At 44.5% G+C, this 25,992-nt stretch overlaps 2 protein-coding genes across 3 annotated transcripts; one reads left to right on the top strand and one right to left on the bottom strand.

The window, feature by feature from the left end:
- Window positions 1-259: 259 nt before the first annotated feature.
- LOC306818697 (bifunctional UDP-N-acetylglucosamine 2-epimerase/N-acetylmannosamine kinase-like) lies at window positions 260-11,101 on the bottom strand. 2 transcript variants are annotated; one of them, XM_079336396.1, is made up of 14 exons: window positions 10,965-11,101; window positions 8,120-8,197; window positions 7,826-7,974; window positions 7,472-7,718; window positions 7,101-7,308; window positions 6,870-7,022; window positions 6,573-6,785; window positions 5,077-5,164; window positions 3,556-3,766; window positions 2,261-2,390; window positions 1,949-2,170; window positions 1,556-1,738; window positions 917-1,033; window positions 260-798 (listed from the first exon to the last, which is right to left on the bottom strand). In XM_079336396.1, the coding sequence occupies exons 2-14, from the start codon at window positions 8,177-8,179 to the stop codon at window positions 563-565; spliced, it is 2,217 nt and encodes a 738-aa protein (XP_079192522.1). In that variant the 5' UTR covers window positions 8,180-8,197; window positions 10,965-11,101; the 3' UTR covers window positions 260-562. The 2 variants fall into 2 exon arrangements, with proteins under 2 accessions (XP_079192522.1, XP_079192521.1); XM_079336395.1 differs by lacking the exon at window positions 10,965-11,101 and adding an exon at window positions 8,307-8,614.
- A 4,073-nt stretch (window positions 11,102-15,174) lies between these two features.
- On the top strand, window positions 15,175-20,189 carry LOC306820364 (N-acetylneuraminate-9-phosphate synthase-like). Its single transcript, XM_079338184.1, has 8 exons — window positions 15,175-15,373; window positions 15,988-16,203; window positions 16,285-16,384; window positions 17,533-17,699; window positions 18,247-18,395; window positions 18,877-19,009; window positions 19,622-19,873; window positions 19,962-20,189. Exons 1-8 carry the CDS (start codon window positions 15,242-15,244, stop codon window positions 20,169-20,171), a joined length of 1,359 nt encoding a protein of 452 aa, XP_079194310.1. The 5' UTR covers window positions 15,175-15,241; the 3' UTR covers window positions 20,172-20,189.
- The last annotated feature ends 5,803 nt before the right edge of the window (window positions 20,190-25,992 follow it).

Below are 25,992 nucleotides of genomic sequence, written 5' to 3'. Positions count from 1 at the left end.
ACTGCCATCTTTATTTTAGGAACAAAAAGTAACCTTTACAGTCATCACGACGACATGCACACGTTTATGTTTCTCACCTGATGTCGAGTCTGACTGCGTTCTGCAGCAAATACAGCTAAAATGTGCAGCTACTAAAATGAATCATTGCTACTACGAACGATAGATTTTTACTGTCTTTGCGTTGCCATGACTTTGTGATTTCGTACGGACGAAGATGTTTTTGAGAATTCAGTGTGTCGACATCCTTTTGGAAAGGGAGGAAGAAAAAAACCCTGCCTACATGTGGACGAGGCCGAAGAATCTCTAGATTTCTCTTAAAACAATTTACAGAGGTCACATCTTTAAATCACCTTTTTGCTCACTTCCAATACATGTTAGCATTAAGCTAAGAAACCTGGAGAACAACACACGCGTTCCTGCTTTAAAATATTGAACGTGTGGTGCCGACATGAGTTTCCCTCAGACATGCTTCTGTATCTATCAGAGCGCTGCAGGGTCTTTTTGAGAAGCTGTGCAGTCCTCTGGTACGTGGCTGTGTTCAGGATGTAAGGACTTTAAATCCTCAGTACGTCCTCCTGGTTGCATAGTCTAACACCATGCTGGCTGCTCCGAGCAAAGCCGGCTCCTCCAGGTGGGACACGACCACCTTGATGTTCTGGGCTGAGAGGAGGGCTTTCTCTGAGATGATGTTCTGCACCGGGGCCTGGTAGTACGAGGCCAAGACCCCCGACAGGATCACCAGAGACGGGTTCATCATGTGCAAGAGGTTCACGATGCCCGTAGCCAAAGCTGTGGAGGCTGGAGAGAGGAAGACGGGGAGAAGTTAGATTTCCTCGACGCGCTCCACTCCACGTGTGTGTGTGTGTGTGTGTGTGTGTGTGTGTGTGTGTGTGTGTGTGTGTGTGTGCTCTCTGACCTTTGTTGAGAACGGCCTCAGCTTTGGAGTTCCCCTGTTTAGCAGCAATGAACAGGCGAACTGCAGTGATTGGCTCAGCCAGCTTCCAATCCATCTCTTCCCCCTTCAGCAGCTCCTCTGACGGACACATGATGACAACAGATTCATTGTTATTGAAAATAAAGGTTAGAGGTATAGGAGTGTGTGTGTGTGTCTCGACTTCATGCTGACTGTTCAGCAGAAGACTGAAGTCGGGATGAAACATGACACACGGTTGCAGATTCTCACACTTCACCTAATGACCCCCAAACGGGTCATAAAGACCAAAACATGTCCTATCTCCCCCAGCAAGGTCGACCTGCCTCCCCTTAATAACATCTCCCGACTGTCCTTGGTGTTTCATCTGGACTCGTCTTTCTGAGAAAACTCTCGGTCACACAACTTTAAGTTGGAAACATTTTGTCGTGTCGTCAGACGCTGGCTCCTCAGGGTGTCTGGAAGGAGAAATCAGACTCCAGCCAGCCCCATCACACGTTGCAGTGTGAGCCAGGCTATGGACACATTAGGTATAAAAACACACTCATGCTGACGGTTCCTTGGACACATTCTCCCGTTAAGTCTGTAAAATGTCAAGTCAGATGATGTAAAGCAGCGTCTCACCGTCGTGCAGCCTTTTGGCCTCTCTCTGCAGAGCCATGCCGGACGCGAAGGCCTCCACACATCCTCTGCTGCCACAGGAACACTCGGGCCCGTCCAGTGAAACCACAATGTGACCCAGCTCTGCAGCGCAGAACGTGCTGCCATGGACCAGCTCGTTCTGATGGATGATCCCTCCTCCAACACCTGCACACACACAAACCAGCCACTGACACACTTCACCATAGGAAACTGAGAGAAGTCGCTCCGCTCTGCTCGTCAGTGTCTTCCAGGTAAGGTTAGGGTTAAAGCCACTGTGGGCGTTACAGCGCTGCCTCACGCTGGGTTCAGACTCTTTCATGATGAAGTCCACTGCAGACGAGAAGACTCAATAAGTGGAGCAGTGAAAGCCCTCACCTGTTCCTGTGATGACGGTGACAAAGTTCTCCACCCCCTTGCCATGACCGAACTTCCTCTCGGCCAGAGCGGCACAGTTGCCGTCGTTGTCGACCCAGACGGGAAGGTGCAGAGCGTCTGAGATGGGTGTTCTCAGGTCCACCGAGGACCACTCCTGGATCAGCTTGGTGGAGTGAAGAACCACACCCTCCTGTGGGTTCACACGCCCGCCTGTGGACACTCCTGACAAGTAGAGGAAGAGATTTGAGATTCAAACGTCACCATGTGTTTGTTCTTTTCTGTAAACGTCAACCACAGTTTGTTTCTTCTCACCAACACCCAGTAATCTACAGTTGAGGCCGACGGCGTCTCGAGTGGCGTCCGCACACATCTTTAATAAGAGCTTCATCCTGGCCTCGAAGGTCTTTGGATTGGGATGCACGTACTTTTTTAAGATCTTACCCTGAACAGAGAGGAGAGGCAGAGAGTTCACACTTTGCTGTTTGATTTTAGGAAAAGATCTAATTGCGATTTTCTGGCAGAACTTGCGATTTTGATTTGTATCAAGATTTTCTTCAAATCAAGTTTGTGCAATGTTCTCAATGTACAGTAACATTTACAAACATGACAGGAAATTACATCATACCAGTTACCACTTTAAATGTCATACATCTATATTAGAAGAATGAAAACTAAAGTTAAGAATTGATTTTAGATGCATTTATTAAGAAGAAACACACAGACAGTGTGATGTTCTTGGTTTTAGTGTCAGTTTGACACATCCGCGATGCTAACCACTAGCATTCCTATTCAAATTCTCATAGACGTTAGCATCAAGCTAGCGGACGTTTCGGTTGTTTAGCATATTATGAGATGAATAACTTATGTTTTGATGTTTGTTTAGTTTTACAGTGCTTTCTTTATTAAAGACTGGACAAAGAAACTTCAGCTTCTTTATTGGAGGAAAACTGTTAGCTATCTGCTATAACTTCATCGATCTAATCAGCGGATTTGACAAGATAGCTAAACGTTAGCTTAATAAGTTGTTTATTAACCTAATATTTGCAGGAGCACTGAAAAAACATGACTAGAGGCTGTAAGGAGGATTAGGGAGAGAGTTCCCGGCGTGATGACGTGTAATGTCTGCAACAACCACTGTAGTTTCAGTTAGCTACTCGTTAGCAACCGCTGTTTAAAGTTCGCGTAAAAACTTTAAAATTCACAAGTGGGGTCTTAGTTAACGTAGTTTATCTCATCTAACAAAACGTCAACATCTCTTCAGCTTGTGTTAACCACAGACCTTATTTCAGGGGTCTAAACACAAACCCATTCAAAATCCCCATTGACTGTTAGAGTTAAGAACCCATGGTGCTAAAATGCTAACTCACTTCCTGGATTAGGACTCAAAACTACACCAGTCTATAGATGGCGTGTATGTGTAAAGTGACACAACAGCTCCTTGGTCAGTCAGGAGAAGCACTGCCAAAAACCACAGCTTTGGTGATCACATGATCATGTTTTCTGAAATCGCGATTTTGATCATAAAACGATAAATCGTTCAGCCTGCATTCATTCTTCTGGTCACACTGAAGGTTACATCCAAGACGCTAACAGTCCATGAAGGTTACCCTCTGACAGACGATGGCCACTCTGACGTTGGTCCCTCCCAGGTCGACAGCCAGAGCCGTCTGCGTCTCCAGGATGTGGTCGATGTCCTGGGAGATGGAGTCTTTGACTGGGGGGAAACAGAACGTCTTCTGGAGGGGCTCGTCCAGGTCGATGGTTCGCAAAAACTTCAGAATCCGAAGCACCGAGTTGCCATCGCCATAAACGTTAGAGCTGATTGGAGAACACAAACACACTGTCATTTGTTTTTATTTTCAAAGATAGAAAATCATGCCAAAAAATTGTGAACAGTCGATTCCACTGTCAATGGTAGCCTATGATGAATTCGGCAATTATCTTTCAAAACAAAACCAGCTGAACAGGATTATAGACTGGTGTAGTTTTAAGTCCTAAAACCAGGAAGTGAGTTAGCATTTTAGCGCCATGGGTTCCTAACTCTAACAGTCAATGGGGATTTTGAATGGGTTTGTGTTTAGACGCCTGAAATAAGGTCTGTGGTTAACACAAGCTGAAGAGATGTTGACGTTTTGTTAGGCGAGAAAAACTACGTTACCTAAGACCCCACTTGTGAATTTTAAAGTTTTTGCGCAAACTTTAAACGGCGGTTGCTAACGAGTAGCTAACTGAAACTACAGTGGTTTTCACAGACATTAAACGTCATCAGTCTAGTCATGTTTTTCAGTGCTCTTGCAAATATTAGGTTAATAAACAACTTATTAAGCTAACGTTTAGGTATATTGTCAAATCCACTGATTAGATCGATGAAGCATAACGGTCATGACGTCATTATAAATCGACCGCGGTGTAGTTCGCTAGCGCATAACGTTAGCTTTTTACTTCTCTCGGCTGCTTTAACTCTTCAAACTTTATATAAATGATGTTCATCTGTAAATATTATCCCGCTAAACAAAACAACAACACGTCAGAAACGTGTGTTTGACACAGAGCTTATTTTCTGCAATGATCCAAAATCCAATGCAAAAATCCCATAGGCAAATTTTCGTAGGAACCACCGGCGCCATTTTTTTGGGTTGGCCTACAAAATTACGTCATTACTATACCAGTCTATAGCCTTGGGCAGTGAAGTGTGTAAAGTGTTGGCAACTTTAGCTCAAAGTATTGACGCAATAATCTATAACTTTAAATGGTAATAAATTGAAACAGGGCCAGGACAAAAAAAAAGATGTTGTCGGACACACACACTTGAAGTCGTCTCTGTTTGAGATGGTTCATTTCAGCTGCTGTGGCTTTAAGGCCCTCCCACATGTCCACTCTTTTGTCTGATTGGCCAGTTTCTGGGGGGCAGGCCTGCCAGGGGGCGGGGGAACTTCTGGTGAAGTTCTTGGTTTTCAAGGGAACTGTCACGCGATTTGCAGAACGAGCCACCAAGCGCCCTCTTCAGACTTATCCTGGTATTACTTCAACATACGTTTACCTCATGAGCCGAGACATTCGCCCATGTAGGAACGGTCCAGAGTGGAAACAGTGGAGGAGAGAGACTCAGAGACAGACACAGGTCTTACCAGGGGTATCTCTTCCCAAACTGCAGCTCCAGAGCGTGGTAGATCTTACTGTGAGAGTCGGCGTCTCTCACATGGAGAACGTTTTCACCTGGCACAGAGGGAAACGTCTTGAACGTCAAAAACACAGGAATAGTGCATGCTTGATAATAAACATGAATAAAAAATAATGTTCATCACAAGGAAGTGGAATTTAGGACATTCACAGCGTTCTGAGAATTTCCCACTTAACCAGGAAATCTGTATCTGTTTGGTATTTTCATTATTTACTCACTTTGTATTTATCTCACATTATTTCTGGCTAACACTTGGTGGTATGTGATGGAAGGGGCCCGTGGTGTTATGGGTTACATGCTAGGTCTAATGTCTGATACGAGGTCAGCCGCTGTTCACCCAGGAGCTTGAGGTGGGCGTCCACATCAGAGAGGAACTCGACACCCTGCAGCTCGTCAAGAGGGCACAACAGAGGCTGAAGAACTTTGATATGTCCCCTAAGATCCTCATCTCCTTCTACATCTGCACCACCGTCAGGCCCGGCAGCACCACCGTCAGGCCCGGCAGCACCACCGTCAGGCCCGGAAGCATCACTGTCAGGCCCGGCAGCACGAGCGCTCTGGACCGCAGACTACTCCACTGCCCTCTCTGCAGAGCATCTACCTCAGCAGAGTCCAAAGGACAGCTGCCTCCATCCTCGAAGACTCCACCCACACACTGCTACCCTCAGGCCGGAGGTACAGAAGTGTGAAATACAAGAGCTCCAGACCCAAGACTCTTCGTTTCCCCCTGTTGTCCGACTCCTCAACAGCTGACAGTGAAACCATCATAATCTACCTCAGGCTCAATTTTTTCTCTTATTAGTTTTCTATTTTATTGTTGGCATTCTTTGTGCATGACAGAGTACGATTTTCATAGCACATATTTCCTACTGTGCACAGTCACATGACACTGAACCGTCTTGGCTGCTCTGCGTTATGAATGCTGAATGTGAATACTGACGTTGCTAATTTCCACCCAAGCAGCATGTTTCCCCGTTTGCACCCTGCTCACCATGATTCAAACACGTCTCTCTCTCTCTCTCTCTCCCTTCACGATGCTTGGTGTATTATCTGAACTCATCCCACCTTAACGTCAAAACACGGCCCACTGTGTTCCCAGGGTTTGAACTGACGCAGCGAGCAGCCTCACTATCTCCCTGTTATTTGGAAGCAGACTGTAGCCTTGGTTTTGCCCTTTGCTGGTGCAGGCTGGATCCTCTCTTGGAAACAATCATTGTTCACCAAATGCACTCAAATATGTACGACTCAATCATCCCATCTGCACTTTAGAAAAGATTTGGCACCGTTCAACAAGCATGAAGAGGTTGGACAAGCCCTAAAGAAGCAGAGCTGCACCTACCATAAACACATGTTCAATCTTTGGTTTCTCTTTGTCAGTGAGATAATCAGGACTACGACTATGGCATTGGCAGTAACTACAGATGTGGTGTCTGTCCCACCTACCCGTCTCTCTGCCAGTCTGGCGTGATCCCAGGTTGATGACAGGTGTGCCAAAGGCTCCGGCCTCTCGAACCCCACCGCTGCTGTTTCCGATCATGCAGCCGGCGTGGCACACCAGCTGGATGAACTGCTCAAAGGGAATGTGCTTCACTGCCCGAAAGTTCGGGTGCTGCTCGATGCCTTTCTTCCGCATCACTCGCACCATCCCCTTACTTCCTGTTTTCATAAAAACCATCACAAAGCTTCAAGTAAACAAAATGTCTTCATGATTCTAAACACACAGAAAGACAGTGTTCAAACCTGCGTCGATGTTGGGGAAGAGGATGAGGGTCTTCTTGTTGAAGGAGATCAGAGCGTCCAGCATCAGACCGTAGATCTTGATGGAGTGCTGGATGTCAGTGGTGACAGGATGCTGTAAAGCCACGATGTAGTCGTGATCCCGCACGTTGTCCCCTGCAGCGTGGAAGAAGACAGTTTAACACCAGGAGAAGTGGGACGTGTCAGGTGATGTCTCGGGGTGTCTCCACGCACCCAGCCAGCTCTTGATCACATCCATGTAGTCCTCTCGACGACTAGTGGACAGCAGCTTGTCGTATGAAGGGCAGCCGGCCAGCAGGATGCGAGAATGGTCCTCACACATGGCGATGAGGTGCTGCTCCGCTGTGCGTGTGCAGCAGGCGTGGTAATGGGCCAGTTTACTGATGGCATGGCGGATGGAGTCGTCTATCGTACCACTCACCTGGAAGAAAGAGGCACAGAGGAACATCCACATCGTGGATGTCTTAGAGGAATCAAAGATGTGTGATGCAGCGTGTGCGGAGACATCACCTTGTTCACCGTCACACTACAGTTCAGACATGTGACCACGTCAAGCAGCTCGTGTGTGAGCGCTGCCTCCTCACCTCTCCTCCCTCCAGGTGAAGGATTCGAATGTTCATCAGCGCCGCAGCCGTGGCCAGAGCCAGCGCGTCGAAGCGGTCGCCGTGGACGACCAAGATGTCAGGACGCAGCCTCTGCAGGACATCAGGGAGTTTGACAAGTGCCAGACCAACGCTCTCCACCATGGCCGCCTCATCCTCTCCTCTCACAATGGTGTGAAGCTTGGAGCTGATGTCAAAGTCATCCTGCTCGATCATACGGAAAGTGTTTCTGCAGAGGGGAGAAAAACATCAAGAAATGAAAACTCAGAAAAAGCACAAGAGGGTCGTGATGAAAGCGGTTCTGAACCCGGCGTGCGTCCTCAACTCTCATCTCACCCGTAGTCATCGATGAGATGAGAGCCCAGCACCACCACTTCCAGCTCAAACTCGTCAGGGTGGGACTTGATCCCAACCATGATGGGCGCCAGCTTGGAGTAGTCTGCTCTGTTGCATGTGGCCACACACACCCTCAACTTCCTCTGACACTTCATCAAACACAAACACACACACAGACACACACAGATTATCAGTGGACTTGAATTATTGAGCTGCACACACTCCTCTTTCCTCTGAAGGAACATCAACGTCTCCACACGACTTTCAGAGTTTCTCCTGTTCACTCAGTCCTACCTGATTCTGCTCATCCATGTTCTTCCTCTCCATCCTCTCTGCTTCTCTGCTCCTTTGCATTCTCAGATAGTAGAGCTCCTGCAGAACAAGGAAGGAAAACCACAAGAGTGAGATGCAGAAGTGTTTTTGAAAAGCTTTTTTACGATCCTTTAATTTGAGTAGAAACCCGCTCACAGGTCATACTCACTTGGGCCTTCCAAACATTCAGACGCTGTAGCATGAAAACACAACAAAGCTACACTAAACATTAATTGCCATGTGATTTCTCCAGTTAGGGGAGCACTCATGGTCAAATACCAGCAATGGAATTTAATGTTATGTGCTTTGTTTCATGCTAAATAAGTAGTTGTGTTCTGCAAAGCACAGATAAATCTTAATCCATCACAAAGTTTCAGCAAACGGACCAGGAAAAGTCTTGGAAGCCCATCTGATCATCAGAAACCCCTCTATGTCAGCCCTGCTCAGAACAGGCTGTTTCTGTGTCTGTAGCTTTAAATATGTAAATGAGCTGTGTCTGACCACGCCCCCTCTCTGGAAGGGCTCGGGTGTACTCGCTGCTTTCTGGCTCCATGTCCTATTGTTTACGGTGAAAAGGCAGACTCAGAGGGCAGAACAAACACCTAGCTGTGGGAGTGTCACCCACCTGGGGGAGGGGCTACTGCCCTTTGTGATGTCATAAAGGGAAATCTCCAAACGGCCTGTTTGAGCACACATTTTCTGACAGTGGAGCAGGCAGAAGACGGAGAGGATGGACTTTTGACATGTTCGAGGTAGAGGAACATGGTGAAGAGGATTTATCCAGATATGTGACCTTTAAAGAACAAATGAATATCAGCAGCCTACATATAGAATATAACATCGTCTGCATATAAAGATTTTAAATGGAATTATACCAAAAGATAAACAAGTCTTTTTTTAAAGGGAAGTTTTTGGGTAATATAACAATAAGTAAAATCTTTTACCTGCTTTTTGTAAAATGTCTTGAGATAACACCTGTTATGAATTCATGCTATACAAATAGAGATTGATTGATTGATTGATTGATTGATTGATTGATTGATTGATTGATTGATTGATTGATTGATTGTTCGGTCCCTTACAGGAAATTTAAGCAGGTACATTGCTCAACAGCAACGAGCCAATAAAAAAAAAAGAGTCTTAAATTCAAAACTCCACCCTACTGTAACTTTACCATGTGACTGTTGAACAGACGATGGCACCTTCAGGCAGCTGAACATACAATCCATGCTGTCATTCATATGAGAACAGAAAACAGATTTGGGTTCCTTCATGACATGAGTCAACAATCTGACCCAAAAATAAACTCTAAAACAACTAACCAGCAAAACTCAAGTCATCATTTGAACTTCTTGTCTGGGACACATGAAAACCTTTTGTCATCAACAGGTTGAACTGGATTCCCAAAGCACACCGAACCAGCCGAACGGTATGAGATCTGTGAAGACTGAACATAAAGATGAAAGACACGATGTCAAACCCCTGCATGATTAAAAGCCTAACGTTTGACTGTGCAGGGTGTGCCGGAGCAAATATCATGAAAGACTTTCAGGACAGGACTTTTCAGGTTTGTGTTGTTTGTGCAGGTGCCAACATCTACTACTCAAACTTTGTTGAAATTCAAGTTTGTGTGAGCCTCCTTCTCAAAACTCAAGTGGGGAGGAGTCACATCAACGTAGTGGCCACTTGGGGCGCTGTTTTCCACCAGGCTCAAAGCCCACCTCAGCGCTTTGCCTGTTACTAGGCTGATGAAGCGCTTGGTTGAGCGTTTCCAATCAGGCGAAGACGAGCGCCATCGCTGGGCTTCAAAGCTCCACTTCAGAAACCGATCGATGAGCTCACTGACACCTGTGGTGGTGTGTTGATAAAAGGAGCCCCGTCCTGCTGTGAGCATTCATTAAACATGTATTAGCTGTATGGAAGTGAATGTAAGTCCTTCAACTTTAGACAAGCTGGTTACCTGAGGCTTCACTCTCATTGGTTATTGTCAAGTTTCACCTTCTGTCATGTTCTGAACTGCTCACAGGCGCCGTCTGCGAGCTCGTTCAGACTGTCAAATCAAATCTGCACTGTTTCACACTCATCACTGACCTGACATCACCTCGCCAGTCCTCACCTGTCCTCCTGCGCTGTCATCGTCAGCTCTGACATTAAGCAATGTGTGCTGTGCATATTTGTCGAGCAACAGTTAAGGTCATCTCTTTACAGCGAACATCTGTCACTGCTCATAAAACATCATGTAACATAACAGTCATAATCAGCTTCTTAGTTTTATGTTTAAGCTTGAATGACGGCTGTCAGCAGCAACTACCTTCAGTCTCTCTGTAGATACTGGTCCTCAGTGTCTGATAGGACACAATTTCAAAATAAAAGCATGGCTGAATTCAAACAGCAGCTTAAGTACTCTTACTTTAAAACAGAATAACATTTCAAAATAAAAGCATGGTTGAGTGGAAACAGCAAGTACAGTTCTCTCACAAAAAGACAAAGCAACATTTTTAAAATAAGACCACGGTTGAATTCAAACAGTAAGAAAAGTACCCCGAACGACAGTAAAGAATTTCAACATAAAATCCTAAAACTGTTTAGTTTAAAATGTGAAATAATGGAATTTCAAACATGCAATTATTCACGATTAACTACCAAAATTAAGCAATTCATCACAGTTACAATTTTAATCTCTTTTTGTACATGTCTTTAGATATTCTGAACTTAGTAATGATCACATTTCACAGAAAAGTCATGACAGTGAGGCTGCCTTAGTTCTGTCTGATTTTTAAAAAAATAAAATAAGTCAGGTGTTGTAGATGAAAACCTGCGACTTCACCTGAATCTCGTGAAGCACCCTGGGACTTCAACTCAAGCATCCCCACACAACACCAGCAGACAGAGGCAGTGAACAGAGACAGAGAGACAGATAGGAAGGAAGGTGAGTGCAGGATAAAGAGAATAATATGACTCACTTCAGCGTTTCGCAGGTTCTCGTCAGCTGGGCAGAGTAGAGGAGAAAAAGGAAGAGATGAGGAAGAGGAGGAATACATATAAAACCAACACCCTCCCTCTCTGTGACGGAGTGCATTTCCTGAGGAGTCACACTCAGCTGAATGAAGTCTCCTTCATCCAGGTGTAGAAACACAGCGGCAGGCTTTGGGACAAAACTTCACTCTCTCAGGCGCAGACAGGAACGCTGCGTTACCATGGTAACACACTCAGCGGCATCTGGGGGGAAACATTTCATAAATAAACACCTCACCTTAAGGAAGAAGGAAGAGTCAGCCCATGCCTGATAAGAAGTACACTGAGTGACGGTATTAAATGTCAATGTTGGTTTAAGCATGTTTGTAAAAGCACTTAGATCTTATATTTGTACAGCTCGTTTCTTCCGTGACAACCGGACGCAATACAGGCGTGACACGTGATCCGAAAGTCGGCATCGGTGCAGACTCGCTGGTGGAGGGGTTTTATTAAAAACCACTTTAACCCAACGTTGGGACACATTTGATATGTGGACTCGGGGGTCCCCCGACTCTACAGACACATCATATGACTAGAGTGCAGAAATTGGGAGTTGAACAAAAACAGTGAAAGAGGTAGATTTTTGGTGTTTATTCACACATATAATATAATGTTGTTGGGAATATTTTCATCAACAAAATATTTGCCATCCACTATTGATAATAAGTTGTGACATTTTGATTCTTGATTTTCTTTTTCTTTTTTTTTAATGATTTTTATTGGAAGACAGCACTTACGCACTGAAGCTGCCATTATGACGTCACTGTCATTTAAGAACACATAACTTGTACACTGTATCCCTGTAACTTGTATACATGTAGCAAAGATTTATGAATGTACTGTCTGTTTTTTTTTTTTTTTTTAAAAAGGCATAGAAGTAATTAAAAGTATTAAACTTAAAACAATATTTAGTATTGACTGTTGGCCGGCTGTGGATCAGCAGGTAGAGTCATCGTCTCTCAATCGGAAGGTTGAGGGTTCAATAACTACCGGTAACTCCTGCAAGCAACATGTCCAGTGTGTCCTTGGGCAAGACACTTAATCCCCCCCATCCAACCAGCTCAGGAGCGTCTGTCAGGGGCAGCTCACTCACTCAGAGTGTAAACACCTAATTTCCCTTCGCAGATCAATAGAGTTTTTTTTTCAATACCAAAATAGAGTTCATGCAAGTTTAACTAAAGATAAGAGTTATTTCTCTAAATGGGAGAAGTGTTTTAACTACCACAGGAATTCAGCTTTAACTCCTAAAAAGATTTAAATATCAACTCCCAGAAAAGAGAATTTGCTGTGTAGCAGCGTCGTAACGGGGTAACCAGCTGAAAGGTGTTGGAACCCCGGGACTAGAGGATGAAGAGGGAGTGTGAGGGAGCTGATGTTTCAAGCGGCAACCTCAACCTGACGTCACTCAGGCTTTGTCCATTTTCATTTACAGTCTATGGTTGATCTTTCTGTCACTTGCTGGTGGAAATTAAAATATGCAGCAGCCCACTTGTTTCTCAAACGGTTATAAAACTGTGTATCAGCTGCAGCCGAGACGAAGAATACTTTTTCAGTGTTGTCATCCGAAACTAACACAACATGGCTTCACGTCTTTATCCGGAAAGTGCCGCTTCTTTGTTCCAAACCATCGAATTACAAACAGCGAGTCCACCAATTTCACAGTGTGATAATAAATCACTGCATTGGCCTTTTATTATGATCTCAGGTGTGTTTAGTCTGAACTCTGGATGTGTTATCGTCGTGCGACCAAAGTCAACATCACACAGTCAGAATAATACAGACATAATATCTGTTGGTGTTTCTGTTTTATTGAATGAGATGTGCTGCTTGTCTGGATCAACGTGTTCCTCCTGACCTCTCCAAACAAAGACGTTCATTCAAGTGTCTTTAATAATGATGACCTTGTCTTGATCTCTTCACATCTCTCACTTCTGTCTGGCTGTGAAGAAACTTTAACTCTGGAAATAATCTCACTGACTGCATGAACTGCAAGAGTTTATTACAACAACACCCTTGTGGTGTTGTATCCTATCATTTTTCATATTGACGGTCATATTGGATGTTATTATTATTATCAGTTGATGTAAACCCATTCACGTGTGCATTAGAGCACGTTAGTGGATTATTCCCCGCTAAACTCGTAGATTAAGGGATCATTAACAGATGAGGCTAGAATATACTAATGCTACTGGACAAAGTTAGCGACACTCTGCCAATTAGAGAAAACATGAATTATTTTGCTGCAGTAAATTAAATGAATGAATGAAATATTATTGTGGGACGTCTGATTGTACAGTGAAGAAATGAGGAATGGATTTTGGAGTACGAGCGAACATGATGAAGCTAACAGAACAAAAACAACAGTGAAGAAATCTTTGTGACGTTGCCGTGAATTTAGAGTTTATATTTGAGATTTCTAAAGAGCAAGCTTAAACATAAAGGTCACTTATGGACTGAGTGTTTTAACCTTAGCTGTAAATATCATGTATCAGATCAGCTAGTTCTGATCATGGCAGAGGGAAAGAGAAGTTAGAAGTGCTCAGTGAGAGCACACAGAAATTTAAAATAGGCTAAAAATGTTGAAAATAAATTGTACAAGACTAAATGGGGAACTACACTTTCTATTTTCACTCTTTATTTGCTTACATTTAAAACATTATTATTTCAGCATATACATATCCACATATACATATCCACATATACATACACACACACACACACACATATATATATATATATATAGTGTTGCATGCACACACACACACCTATACGTATGTTTTTTTCTTTACTCTAAGATGGAAAAAAAAAGTTGAAAACACACCTTCACGTATATTCACCAACACAACACACATAATATACTCAATACTATAAGTACTATAGGCTACAAATGTATTATACTTGTAATGACTTTTCGCACTAGAGGTGACCGGTCTTTCCAGGTCGTTGCTCCGAGCCTCTGGAATGAACTTCCATCATCCTTGCGCTCAATTGATTCAGTTGTCACTTTCAAGAGTCAACTGAAGACGTTTTTATTTGTCCAGGCTTTTAATTAGCCTCTTTTAGGGCTGCTATGATCTTTGTACTGTCTGTATATTGCTTGTGATGTTTTAACCCTGTTTGTGAAGCACTTTGTGGCCTCTGCCTGCGAAAAGTGCTATATAATTAAAACTTACTTACTTACTTACTTACTATAGTAAGCTTTCTGAGGGTGTTCTTTGTGGAGAAGTGCAAATGAAGTGTTTGAATATGATTACCCGTTTGTTTGTTTTTGTTATAATCCTGATTTATTTTGAGATTGCTCTTGCTGACTTTGGCTAACCATGTCGTTCTCCTCTCTGGTTCGGTTGGGAAGCCGTACATTTTCACTCCTATACATCCCTTTGCAGCACAGCAAACCACAGTGGAGGCTCCAAGGACACCATGTAGCAGCAAAGCAGAGACAAAGTTATTAATGTTTATGACTTTTGGGACATTTGTTTTATGAATTCATCTTGGTACATAAGTGTATAGTAAAAATATAATGTCTATTTTTAGTTTTCAATGTGTCCTGTATAGATGTTTTTTAATGACCACTTTTTTTCAGATTTCTGCACATGCAAGCCAAAGATATATTTCTGCCTTTTGCAAAACAGAAAGTGAAGTTACTCTGAAGTTGTAAATATTATGTCTGTATATATATGATGTTTTTTTAATGTCTACTTCATCAACTCTCTCACTAAAGGGCACTGGCAGAAGCGGATGTATGACGTCACAGCTTCGGTGTACTCATAGACATAATATACTTATATTATGTCTCTGGGTGTACTCATCCGGACTGTTTGTGGCACAGTGTAAGCACACACTTTTAGGCTACCCAAGTAAATATTCAAAAGTCATTTCAAAGAAAAAGACTGAATGACTGCGTGCTTTTATTTTGTAACAACTTCCGGCTACCACGTTGAACTGCACAATGCGGAAATCCGTGAACACGGGGCGGAAGAGACGTGTGTGTGTCACATTTACTGCTCCCTGGTCCTCTCTCCAGCCGTCCTCCTCTCCGCTTCATCACCGGCTTCTCTGCTTGTTACCTGTCCGTGTTCAGTGATCAACATGCCGCTAGAGTTTGAGCTGTGCCCCGGCAGGATGATCGGAGGGAACCATCCGTGCTTCATCATCGCTGAAATCGGACAAAACCACCAGGGAGACATCGAGACTGCCAAGAAAATGATCAAGATGGCAAAGGTAATAAAAGTGCACACCTTTTGCTTTATTTGAAATGTGAATTGAAGTGATTTTTTTGGCCTTTTTAACCTCAGAAAACACGACAGAGAACTTCTGTTTGAATCAGTTTAATGAATGAAAGAGTTTTTATTAATGATAAATCTTTAATTAGAAGTATTGTCATAATTTCATAGACTAAAGACTTTATAAACTTAATTTAAAAAGAAGATAATTAAGTGTCGTAAAATTACCATATTTGTCAATGGGGTTCGGTTTCCATGGCGACGAAACAGGGTTTGCTTTCTGTTAAAAATAAACTTCATTGCATGATGGAAATGTAATAAAAAAGAACTAAATATATTAATACTGGTTGTCTCAAAGAGTCATAATGATGACGTGAATTAATGAATTGGATCTTAATGAGAGAAAAGTTTCAAATCAACAGAAATCACTGACCAATTAGTTGTTTGTTACTGAAGATAGAGAGTGAATTTACATTTCTTCAACTAAAAAAAAAAAATCTTCTGATGAAGTTGGGACATTTGATCTATGAATCAGGAATTAAAACTTGAGTTGAGCCATTTTTCTTCCAAGCCCGTCTTGTTTATTCATCCCTAACTGATATCCACCTTCAGGACTGTGGAGCCGATTGTGCCAAGTTCCAGAAAAGTGAATTAGAATATAAATTCAACAAGAAAGCCTTGCAGCGCAAGTATGAAACCAAAAACTCCTGGGGGAAAACTTACGGTGAACACAAGCGCCACCTGGAGTTCAGCCATGAGCAGTACAAGGAGCTGCAGAACTATGCAGCGGAGGTGGGGATCTTCTTCACTGCATCAGGGATGGATGAGGTAAGACAAAGACTCCATGTGAATATTTCCTGACATGTTTACTAAAGGACTTAATTTCACCTGGGATTATTCCGTCTTTAGATGGCCGTGGAGTTCCTGCATGAAATCAACGTGCCTTTCTTCAAAGTGGGCTCTGGAGACACCAACAACTTCCCGTATCTGGAGAAAACAGCCCAGAAAGGTGAGGACCTTCACTTTACTATTCTACAAGTCATTTATCAGACGCCTTTATCCAACGTGACAAACTTTAGAGAGTAAGAAGAACACAAGCGAGGACTTAGAGAGGAGGAGACAACGTGAGAATAGAATAGAATAGAATGCCTTTATTGTCATTATACAATTGTACAACGAGATGACTTTGCTTCACCTTTAAGTGCACACAGCTAAGAACAAAAAACAACAACAACAACAAGAAGCGTATGGGTCAAAAGAAAAAAGAGTGACCCTCGTTAAGGGAAGGTGGGATCTGTACCGTTGGACTCCTTACAGTTTGCAGCAAACTAAATTTAAATAGATAAGCAGACATCAGATTTCTTATTGCACAGTACGAGATATCAGGTCTATAGCAGGGTGTAAAATATAAATATAAATATAAATAGTGCATTATATGAGACGTGAGCCATGGCAGGGTATAAACAAAAATATAACTATTTTCACAGTATGAAAAGTAATTTTAGCAGAATATATAATATAGAATATAAATATTTGCACAGTATAGAATGTAATTTAGCAGTATATAGAATATAAAAATGTAAATATTTACACAGTATGAAAGTGATTTAAGCAGGATATAAAATATAGATATTGCACTGTATGGAATATAATTTTAGCGGGATATGAAAAAAAAAAGAAATATTTTCACAGTATGAGAAATCTAGCTCTCCAACAGGATATACGATATAAATATTGCACAGAATGAGATGTAAACTGTAGCAGAGATTTAATAAATGTAGCACAGTATGAAGTAAGTATTGCACAGTGTGGGGTAAATAAACAATTCAGTCTGAAATGTAGAGTATTGCACATGCCAGCAGGGTGTGAGGGTGTGTGGTAGAGGTAGGATGGTCATGTCCAGGTTCAGTGTGGTTATGGCTCTGGGGAAGAAGCTGTCCTTCAGTCTGTTTGTCCGAGCTGGGACACACCTGTAGCGTCTGCCAGAGGGCAGCATGTCGAACAGATGGAAGCCGGGGTGAGAGCTTTACAATGTTCCTCGCTCTGTTCAGGCAGCGGGAGTTGTAAATGTCCTTTAGGGAGGGGAGAGTGCAGCCCATGATCCTCTGTGCTGCGTTGATTACTCTCTGAAGACCCTTCCTGTCTGCTTCAGTGCAGCTGGCGTACCACACTGTGATGCAGTACAGCAGCAGGCTCTCTACGGAGGAGCGGGAGAAGTTCACCAGCAGCTTCTCATCCAGGTGGTTCTTCCTGAGCACTCTCAGGAAGTGCAGGCGTTGTTGAACCTTCTTGGTGATCTCCACGATGTTCGGGGTCCAGGAGAGGTCAGCCGAGATGAGGGTTCCCAGGAACTTGAAGGTCTGGACCCTCTCTACACAGACACTTGTTGATGCAGAGGGGAGCTGGGTCTGCACGGTGCTTCCTGAAGTCCAGGATGATTTCCTTGGTCTTTGTGGCATTCAGTGCCAGGTTGTTCGCTGAACACCATGTTGTCAACTTCAGGATCTCATCCCTGTAAGCAGACTCATCTCCCTCTGAGATTAGTCCAACCACAGTGGTGTCGTCTGCCAACTTGACGATGGTGTTTCCAGGGTGGGTTGGGCTACAGTCATGGGTGTAGAGGGAGTACAGTAGTGGGCTCAGCACACAGCCCTGTGGAGAGCCGGGACTGAGTGTGCGGGTGGAGGAGACGTGGTTGCCAAGTTTAACAGTCTGTGGACGGTTTGTGAGGAAGTCTTTTATCCATGAGCAGGTGTGTGGGTGGAGGCCTGAGTCTGAGAGTTTTCTGACCAGAATGTCCGGGATGATTGTGTTGAAGGCTGAGCTGTAATCAATGAAGAGTAGCCTCACATAGCTCCCCTGGTGTTCCAGGTGGCTCAGCGCAGTGTGGAGAGCTATGGCTATGGCGTCCTCTGTGGATCTGTTTGCTCTATAAGCAAACTGGTGTGGATCGAAGGTCTGAGGGAGGCTGTCCTTGATGTGGTGAAGAACCAGCCTCTCGAAGCACTTCATGATGACCGGTGTTAGAGCGACTGGACGGTAGTCGTTGAGGCTGTCTGTGGATGATTTCTTGGGCACGGGGATGATTGTAGCTGTCTTCAGGCAGGATGGGATGGTGGCTTGAGACAGGGAAAGGTTGAAGATGTCGGTGAAGACTTGTGAGAGCTGGTCTGCACAGGCTTTGAGCACCTTCCCTGGTATCCCGTCTGGGCCAGCTGCCTTCCTGGGGTTTACTGCTCTTAGCACCCGTCTGACTTCATGTTCCTGTACAGTCAGTGTGACAGTGCTGGGTGCTGGTGACTGCGAAGGTGGTGTGGCTGTGTGGGGCTCAGTCGTCTCAAACCTTGAGAAGAAGCAGTTCAGCTCCTCTGCCAGCGAGGCGTGATGTTACAGCCCCTGAAGTTTGTGATGTGCTGTATGCCTTGCCACACCTGTCGTGGGTTGTTATCAGAGAGGTGATCCTCTATTCTCCTTCTTAGCATCCTTGATTCCTCTCCTCAGGTCTGCTCTGGAGGCACTGTACAGGTCACCGTCACCTGACCTGAAGGCAGCGTCGCGCTTCCTAAGCAGCATTCGGACCTGGCTGGTCATCCAGGGTTTCTGGTTGGGAAAAACCCGGATGCTTTTTTCCACAGTGACATTTCCAATGCAGTACTTGATGTAGGACAGTACTGCTTCTGTGTACTCTGCCAGGTCCTGATGTTCAAATACTTCCCACTGGGTGTTTGCAAAGCAGTCCTGTAGCTGAGAGAGAGCGTCGTCCGGCCAGGTTGTAACGGTCTTCGTGAGGGGTGTAGTTCTCCTCCTGAGAGGGGTGGTAAGGAGCAGAGAGAGGTGGTCTGACTGGCCGAGATGAGGTTGTGGTATGGCTCTGTATGCATGCTTGATGTTAGGATAAACAGCAACAGAGGTTGCTCTGTCTGCATGTTTTCAGTCTCTGATGCTAAGCTAAGCTAACTGACTGTGTTGCAATAGTTACGACAGTATATCATTAAATACTTTATCTTCTGGCTTTATACCTTAAATAATGGTTTGACAAAAAAGGAGGTTGCTCTGTCTGCATGTTTTCAGTCTCTGATGCTAAGCTAAGCTAACTCAGAGCTGGCTGGAAGTTAAACCAATAGGTGCAACAATCCCATAAATCTTCACGTCTGAACTCTTCAAGACACAAAATCAGTAAATCACGCAGAGTGTCAGATCATTTAGAGGACAGTAAAAACTAATCCTGGACACTTTTCTCTTGCAGGAATACCAGAAGGAATTTCCTGACATTCCCATTGGCTATTCCGGCCACGAGTCTGGTATAGCTATATCAATCGCGGCTGTAACTCTGGGGGCGAAGGTCATCGAACGCCACGTGACTTTGGATAAGACGTGGAAAGGAAGCGACCACGAAGCTGAGCTGAAGGAGCTCATTGATAGCGTCCGGCTGGTGGAGAGGGCGATGGGCAGTGGCGTCAAGCAGATGTTAGCGTGCGAGAAGCCGTGCCATGATAAGGTTAGGATGTCCTCTCTCCACAGAAAACCACAGTAACACCCGTTTGACACTATTTTCATGTCTTCAACATGTGGCTCTTGTCTTCCAGCTGGGTAAATCAGTGGTGGCGAAGGTCAGCATCCCCAAAGGAGCGACGCTGACTCTGGACATGTTGACAGTGAAGGTGGCCGAGCCCATGGGCGTCCGAGCCGAGGACATCTACGAGCTGGTGGGAAAGAAGGTGACGGAGGACGTGGAGGAGGACCAGAGCGTCACACCAGACATCGTTGATAAATATGTTCAGAAGGCCGAGTGCTGACGAAGGCCCAGACTTTATACAGTTGGACACTTTAATGCATATTGATAGTCAACTTACTGAGCACTTTAATGGCCCAATTTACATCCCTGCATCGTTTAATGACTGTACTCACACCTCTGGCACTACCTCAAACACCTCTGTACATGCACATGTAACTAGTTTCTAGAAGGTCAGCACTTTGTTTCAAAGGCTCTTTAACTGTTTACAGGTCTCTTTTAACCAGCACACATGTTTTTCTCTCCTTCACAGGTTATGTACATTATACTATGTAAGTTTAAGTTCTATCTATCGATCTATCGATCTATCGATCTATCTAGTATGTGTTCAGCCTGGAGTCACGCCAGACACTCTTTACATCGTTCTGAAATGTTGCATTGTTTTCCTTCTCTGCAGATTTTCAGATCTGCTGACCGTTGCTTACCAGCACCCTGGTTTTTGTTAAAAGGCTTTTAAAAAGGCCTTTCAGCTTTCACTATGGTCAAATGTGAAAAAACAAAATAAGTTACAGTGATACATGTGTCATACAAAATGACAGTCAGTTAGTAAGAATGACAGTAGATACAAGCGGCCGAAGTGGGCTTCCTCCGTAGGGTGGCTGGGCGCACCCTTAGAGATAGGGTGAGGAGCTCGGTCACCAGGGAGGAGCTCGGAGTAGAGCCGCTACTCCTCCACATCGAGAGGAGTCAGTTGAGGTGGTTCGGGCATCTGGTCCGGATGCCCCCTGGACGCCTCCCTAGGGAGGTGTTCCGGGCATGTCCCTCCGGGAGGAGGCCTCGGGGTAGACCCAGGACACGCTGGAGAGACTATGTCTTGGGAACGCCTCGGGGCCCCACCGGAAGAGCTGGAGGAGGTGTCTGGGATGAGGGAAGTCTGGGTGTCTCTGCTTAGACTGCTGCCCCCGCGACCCGGATAAGCGGTAGAAAATGGATGGATGGATTATTTATTTTTTATTTTTTTATAGTATATCTTTTTTATCTCTTATTTCGAACTTCCTTCTTCCTCTCTGTACTTTCTAAAAATCACTTGTTTGTACCTGTGTTTGAACTGAGTCAGGCTTCAGCACACACACATTCATGGTGTTCCACAGTCTTACCCCCAGGATTGAAATACAAAGACTTTTCATGGTGGCACGCACAATGACAGTTTTAAAATCTCTTTTCCCCCTCATATATAAGTAAGGTCCTTTACCTGCTTTTTGTAAACATAACAATGAGCATGGTCTTGTTACCTGCTCTTTGTTAATGTTAACAGACAGACAGTAAGGTCCTTTACCTGCTTTTGTAAAGTGTCTCGAGATAACGCCTGTTATGAATTGACGCTATATAAATAAAGATTGATTGATATCTACATCTTTAGTCCAATTATATACTTTACACTGTATATAATTTTACACTTTACTGTTTCTTTCTCTAATTTTAGAGTATAGCTGTACTGTTGTTCATTTGCTGCTCTGTTTCCTTGAATTTTCCCCCCAGGCACAAATATATATTTTTTTAAATTGATTTTGAGATCAAGAGCTGGATGTCAAGTAACTTTCTGCAATTAAATTCAAGCAACACTGAAATCGTTTTAATGACTTAACAAATACTGCCATCTGCTGGTCCCCTAGTAAACCACATTAAACCTGCGGCCAAAAATCTGGGTGTCTGGTTTGACAGCAACTTAAACTTTGAACAGCACAAGAGAGCTTGTATGGTCTTGTATTTATCAGCTCAGAAATATCTCCAAAAGTCCACTCCTGTTTTAGTATCTGACTCCGTGTGTGTTTAAGAATTGATTTTAATATTTTACTGATTACTTTTAAAGCTCTCCGTAGTCTTTCTCTCAGCTTTTTATCTGATGTTTTAGTACAATATGAACCCGGCCCACATTGAGATCCTCGGGCAGAGGACCCCTGGGAAGGGGTCCCCATACAAAACTCAAAAATAAAGGTGATAGAGCGTTTTCTGTGAGGGCTCTAAAACTACCTGCCCAAGGAGATCAGGTCAGCGGAATAATCTCTTTTAAGTTCCTTCTTAAAACAACCTTCTTGTCAAAGTTCGTTGACCTTCACCCCCAGAGCTACAGCAGCGATTGATGTAGCTATACCAGACTTGTGGCCGGAAATTCCTTCGAGTAGTCCTGCAAGAGATAAGTGTCCAGGATTAGTTTTTAGGAGTTTCCATCCATTCATCCTTCCATTTTCTGCCACTTATCCGTGGCCGGGTTGCAGGGGCAGCAGTCTAAGCAGAGACGCTCAGACTTCCGTCGCTCCAGACACTTCCTCCAGCTCTTCCAGTGGGACCCCGAGGCGTTTCCAAGCCAGCTGAGAGACACAGTCTCTCCAGAGTTTCCTGGGTATACCCCAAAGCCTTCTCCCTCTCCATCTTCCTCCCACTCATGAACAAGATCCCGAGATACTTGGACTCCTACACCTTGGGCAAGGACTCCCCACAGACCCGGAAAGGGCGATCCACCTTTTTCTGGTCGAGAAACATGGCCTCAGATTTAAAGGTGCTGATCCACATCCCGCCACCTCTAATCGCGGGCAACTCTAGAGAAATGAAGTGACCAACCCCTCTCGAGGAGCTGGGTTCCAGAGCCCAAACAGTGCATGGAGGTGAGCTCAACTATATCTAGCTGGTACCTCTCAAACTCCCGCACAAGCTCAGGCTCCTTCCCCCCAGTGAGGTGACATTGTCCCAAAAGCCAAAAGCTCTCTCCAGGGATCGGGTCACTGAGGCCCCCGCCGTCGACTGCCGTCAGATACACAATGCACTCGACCCCTACAGCGTCCTCTGTGGGATGTTGCTCCACAAGACCCGAAAGGACCTGGCCACCTGCCTGGTGGCGGGGCAAAGGCGGGCCCCAACCCCGGCTCCAGGCTCACTTATTTACACCGGCCCTTTTTTCCTGCATCCAGTCGAACAAGGTCCTCTCACCGTTATCACTCGGAGGTTGACGTCTTCAGCTGCCAGAGGGTAGGCGCTGGTGCACTGCAGGATGGCAAAGTTCTGGTTGTGTTTCTTTACTGTTTTGTAGACCTGACGCATCGTCTCCATGGACTGCATCGCGCTGGAAACCACCATGGGCAGTCCTGAAACGTCATATCCCACAGGGCTGTGACAGTCCACACTTACAACAACAACATTTAAGACAACTGAGTTTTTCTCCCGCTTTGTCCGTTCAACGACATTCTTATGATGTAAAACTTGTTTTAAGCTTCATGAACAATGTTCCTGCCCTCCCCCCACATAATACAGACTCCATCAGACCCACAGTCAGAAAACATCACAGTAATGTGAAGGCTCAAACTGTTTATGTTTATTTTCAGTCATGCATGCTCTGTACATTTTGTGTTTTTTTATTATTCTTTATATTTGACATAATTGCTTCTCATATTTTATTTTATTTCAGTGCTTGTTGTTTTAGCCTTGTTTTTTCTTTTGCACCAATACGCAAAGACAAATTCCTAGTATATGTAAATGTACTTGGCAATGAAAAACAATTCTGGTTCTTATAGTCATGTTCTTGCTGCTCTATTTGGCATTCTACTAAGTCAAAGAGCGGACTGATTAGCCCCGCCCCCTAAAAAAAATGTAAAATAAACAATATTTCAGAAAATACTTACAACAAGAAGTCATTCAATTCTGATTCTCTTTATTGTCTGAAAAATCCAAAGGTTGACATCAGCGTAAAAACACCACAATTATTCAGACAGCAAAATATATAAATAAATAAAAACACTGCAGTAAAATCAGTCAAAAGCTCTGACTGAGATGGGAATGTTTATGAAGTACATGAAGTGCAAAGAGGAGGTGTGCAAATGTGCAGTGGAAGTGCAAACACATACACTAGTTTACTAAAGTTAGAAAGTAATGACATGGAGGACGATCCGGTCTGACTGGGTCGTTTGAGGATGACACAAGATGCAGGGCGCTGATCCAAGGAGGGTTTCAAATCTAATAACAGGCACTGTGTGATTTCAAGGTGTGGATTGATGTATCTCTCATGTTGTTAGGTGTCACGTTTTGTATTTTGGCCAAAGAACGTCTTGGATGATTGAATGTGACACAGCTTTCCAGTGTTTGCATGTAATCTTCTGAGAACTTTAAACTTTTCTTGAGTCCCTAAAGTATCAAGCTGAGAAGATTTGTGTTGCCAACATGTGTTTCTTACAAGCACATCTTATTTGTGGGGATGGAAGGGATTAAAACAGAAACATTGCATCACTGTGCCATCAAACATCATGCCACCCTGCATGCTGTAATTTGCAAAATGTAAATCATGTGACCACCAGAGGCTTTGCTGATGCCTCGGCCTTGACCTGATGGTTCCTGAGAGACTTCTGCATGAGGAGAACTTTAATAATCTGAGGAGGAAAAGTCAAGGGTGTACTGCTGCAGGATATTTGACCAACAAAACACAGTTCGGTCAACTAAACTCCTGACTGGTCTGCGTTTGGACCGGGCATGCAAACAGCATGGTCAAGCTAAAAATGTCTTTTGATAATCTGCCGCATGGCTGTTGTTTTTAATAATAATAATAATAATTAAGCTTTGCACCCGGAATGTGGTTATTCATGAAAGGAATCTATTGAGTGTGAGAAGATGAAACGTCTAAATGAAATTTTCCTTGTTTGTTTTCTTCTTTGTGCAACAACACACGTTGTGTTGAGCAACCATTAGCCTTGTTCGTATCGTAATGTGTGAAGTTGTAGCAAATTAGGAAGCCGGCAGGCCCAAACGTGTGGTGAGGGTCTGCTGAGATTGACTGGTAGAACCCTCTGTTAGTCAGGTCTTCAACTCCCACCTCTGGGAGAGCTTCTCACAGATCCCAGGGGAGGCTGGAGACATTGAGTCAGAGTGGACCATGTTCTCCACCTCCATAGTTGAAGCTGCTGCTCTGAGCTGTGGTCGCAGGGTCTCTGGTGCCTGTTGTGGCGGCAATGCCTGAACCCGGTGTTGGACATTGGAAGTGAGGGAGGCTGTCAAACTAAAGAAGGAGTCCTATCAGGCGTTGCTAGCTCATAGGACTCCTGAGGCAGCCGACAGGTACAGGCAGGCCAGACTTGCTGCAGCCTGGGCTGTTTTGGAGGCAAAAACTCGGACCTGGGAGAAGTTCGGGGAGTCCATGAAGCAGGACTTTGGGATGGCCTTGAGGAGATTCTGGCAAACCGTCTGCCGCCTCAGGAGGGGGAAGCAGTGCTTCACCAACACATTTTACAGTGGAGGTGGGGAGCTGCTGACCTCAATACCCCTGGAAGGAATACTTTGAGGATCTCCTAAATCCCACCGTTGCGTCTTCCACTGAGGAAGCAGAGGCCGAGTCCTCAGTAGATAGACTCGTCCATAACCCAAGCTGAAGTCACCGAGGTGGTTGGCGAGCTCCTCCGTGGCAAGACATTGGGGGTGGATGAGATCCTCCCTGGGTATCTTAAGTCTCTGGATGTGTCATGGCTGATACGTCTCTGTAACATCGCTTGGCAGTCAGGGACAGTGCCTCTGGACTGGCAGACCGGGGTGGTGGTCTCTCTGTTCAAGAAGGGGGATCGGAGGGTGTGTTCCAACTACAGGGAAATCACACTCCTCAGCGTCTTTGGGAAAGTCTATTCCAGAGTACTGGAGAGGAGGATCGGGCCTTTAGTGGAGTGCATTGGCCTCCAGCAGGGCTTCTAGAGGTGGTCTTCTACGTCTGGTTTGCCCCTTGTCTACCTTAATCAGTCCCCTGTGATCTAAATGAAACACATAGATACACATTCTGAACAACATGAGTGACATGGACCGAAAGGTAAGAGGTTTATAAAACATGTTGATGTTCTTCTTTGTGTCTCCTACGTGAG

This window comes from Symphodus melops, assembly GCF_947650265.1.
Source record: "Symphodus melops genome assembly, chromosome: 2".
Taxonomy (NCBI): domain Eukaryota; kingdom Metazoa; phylum Chordata; class Actinopteri; order Labriformes; family Labridae; genus Symphodus; species Symphodus melops.
The sequence above is the reverse complement of the archived record's forward strand: the minus strand, read 5'-3'. Positions and strand labels throughout refer to the sequence as shown.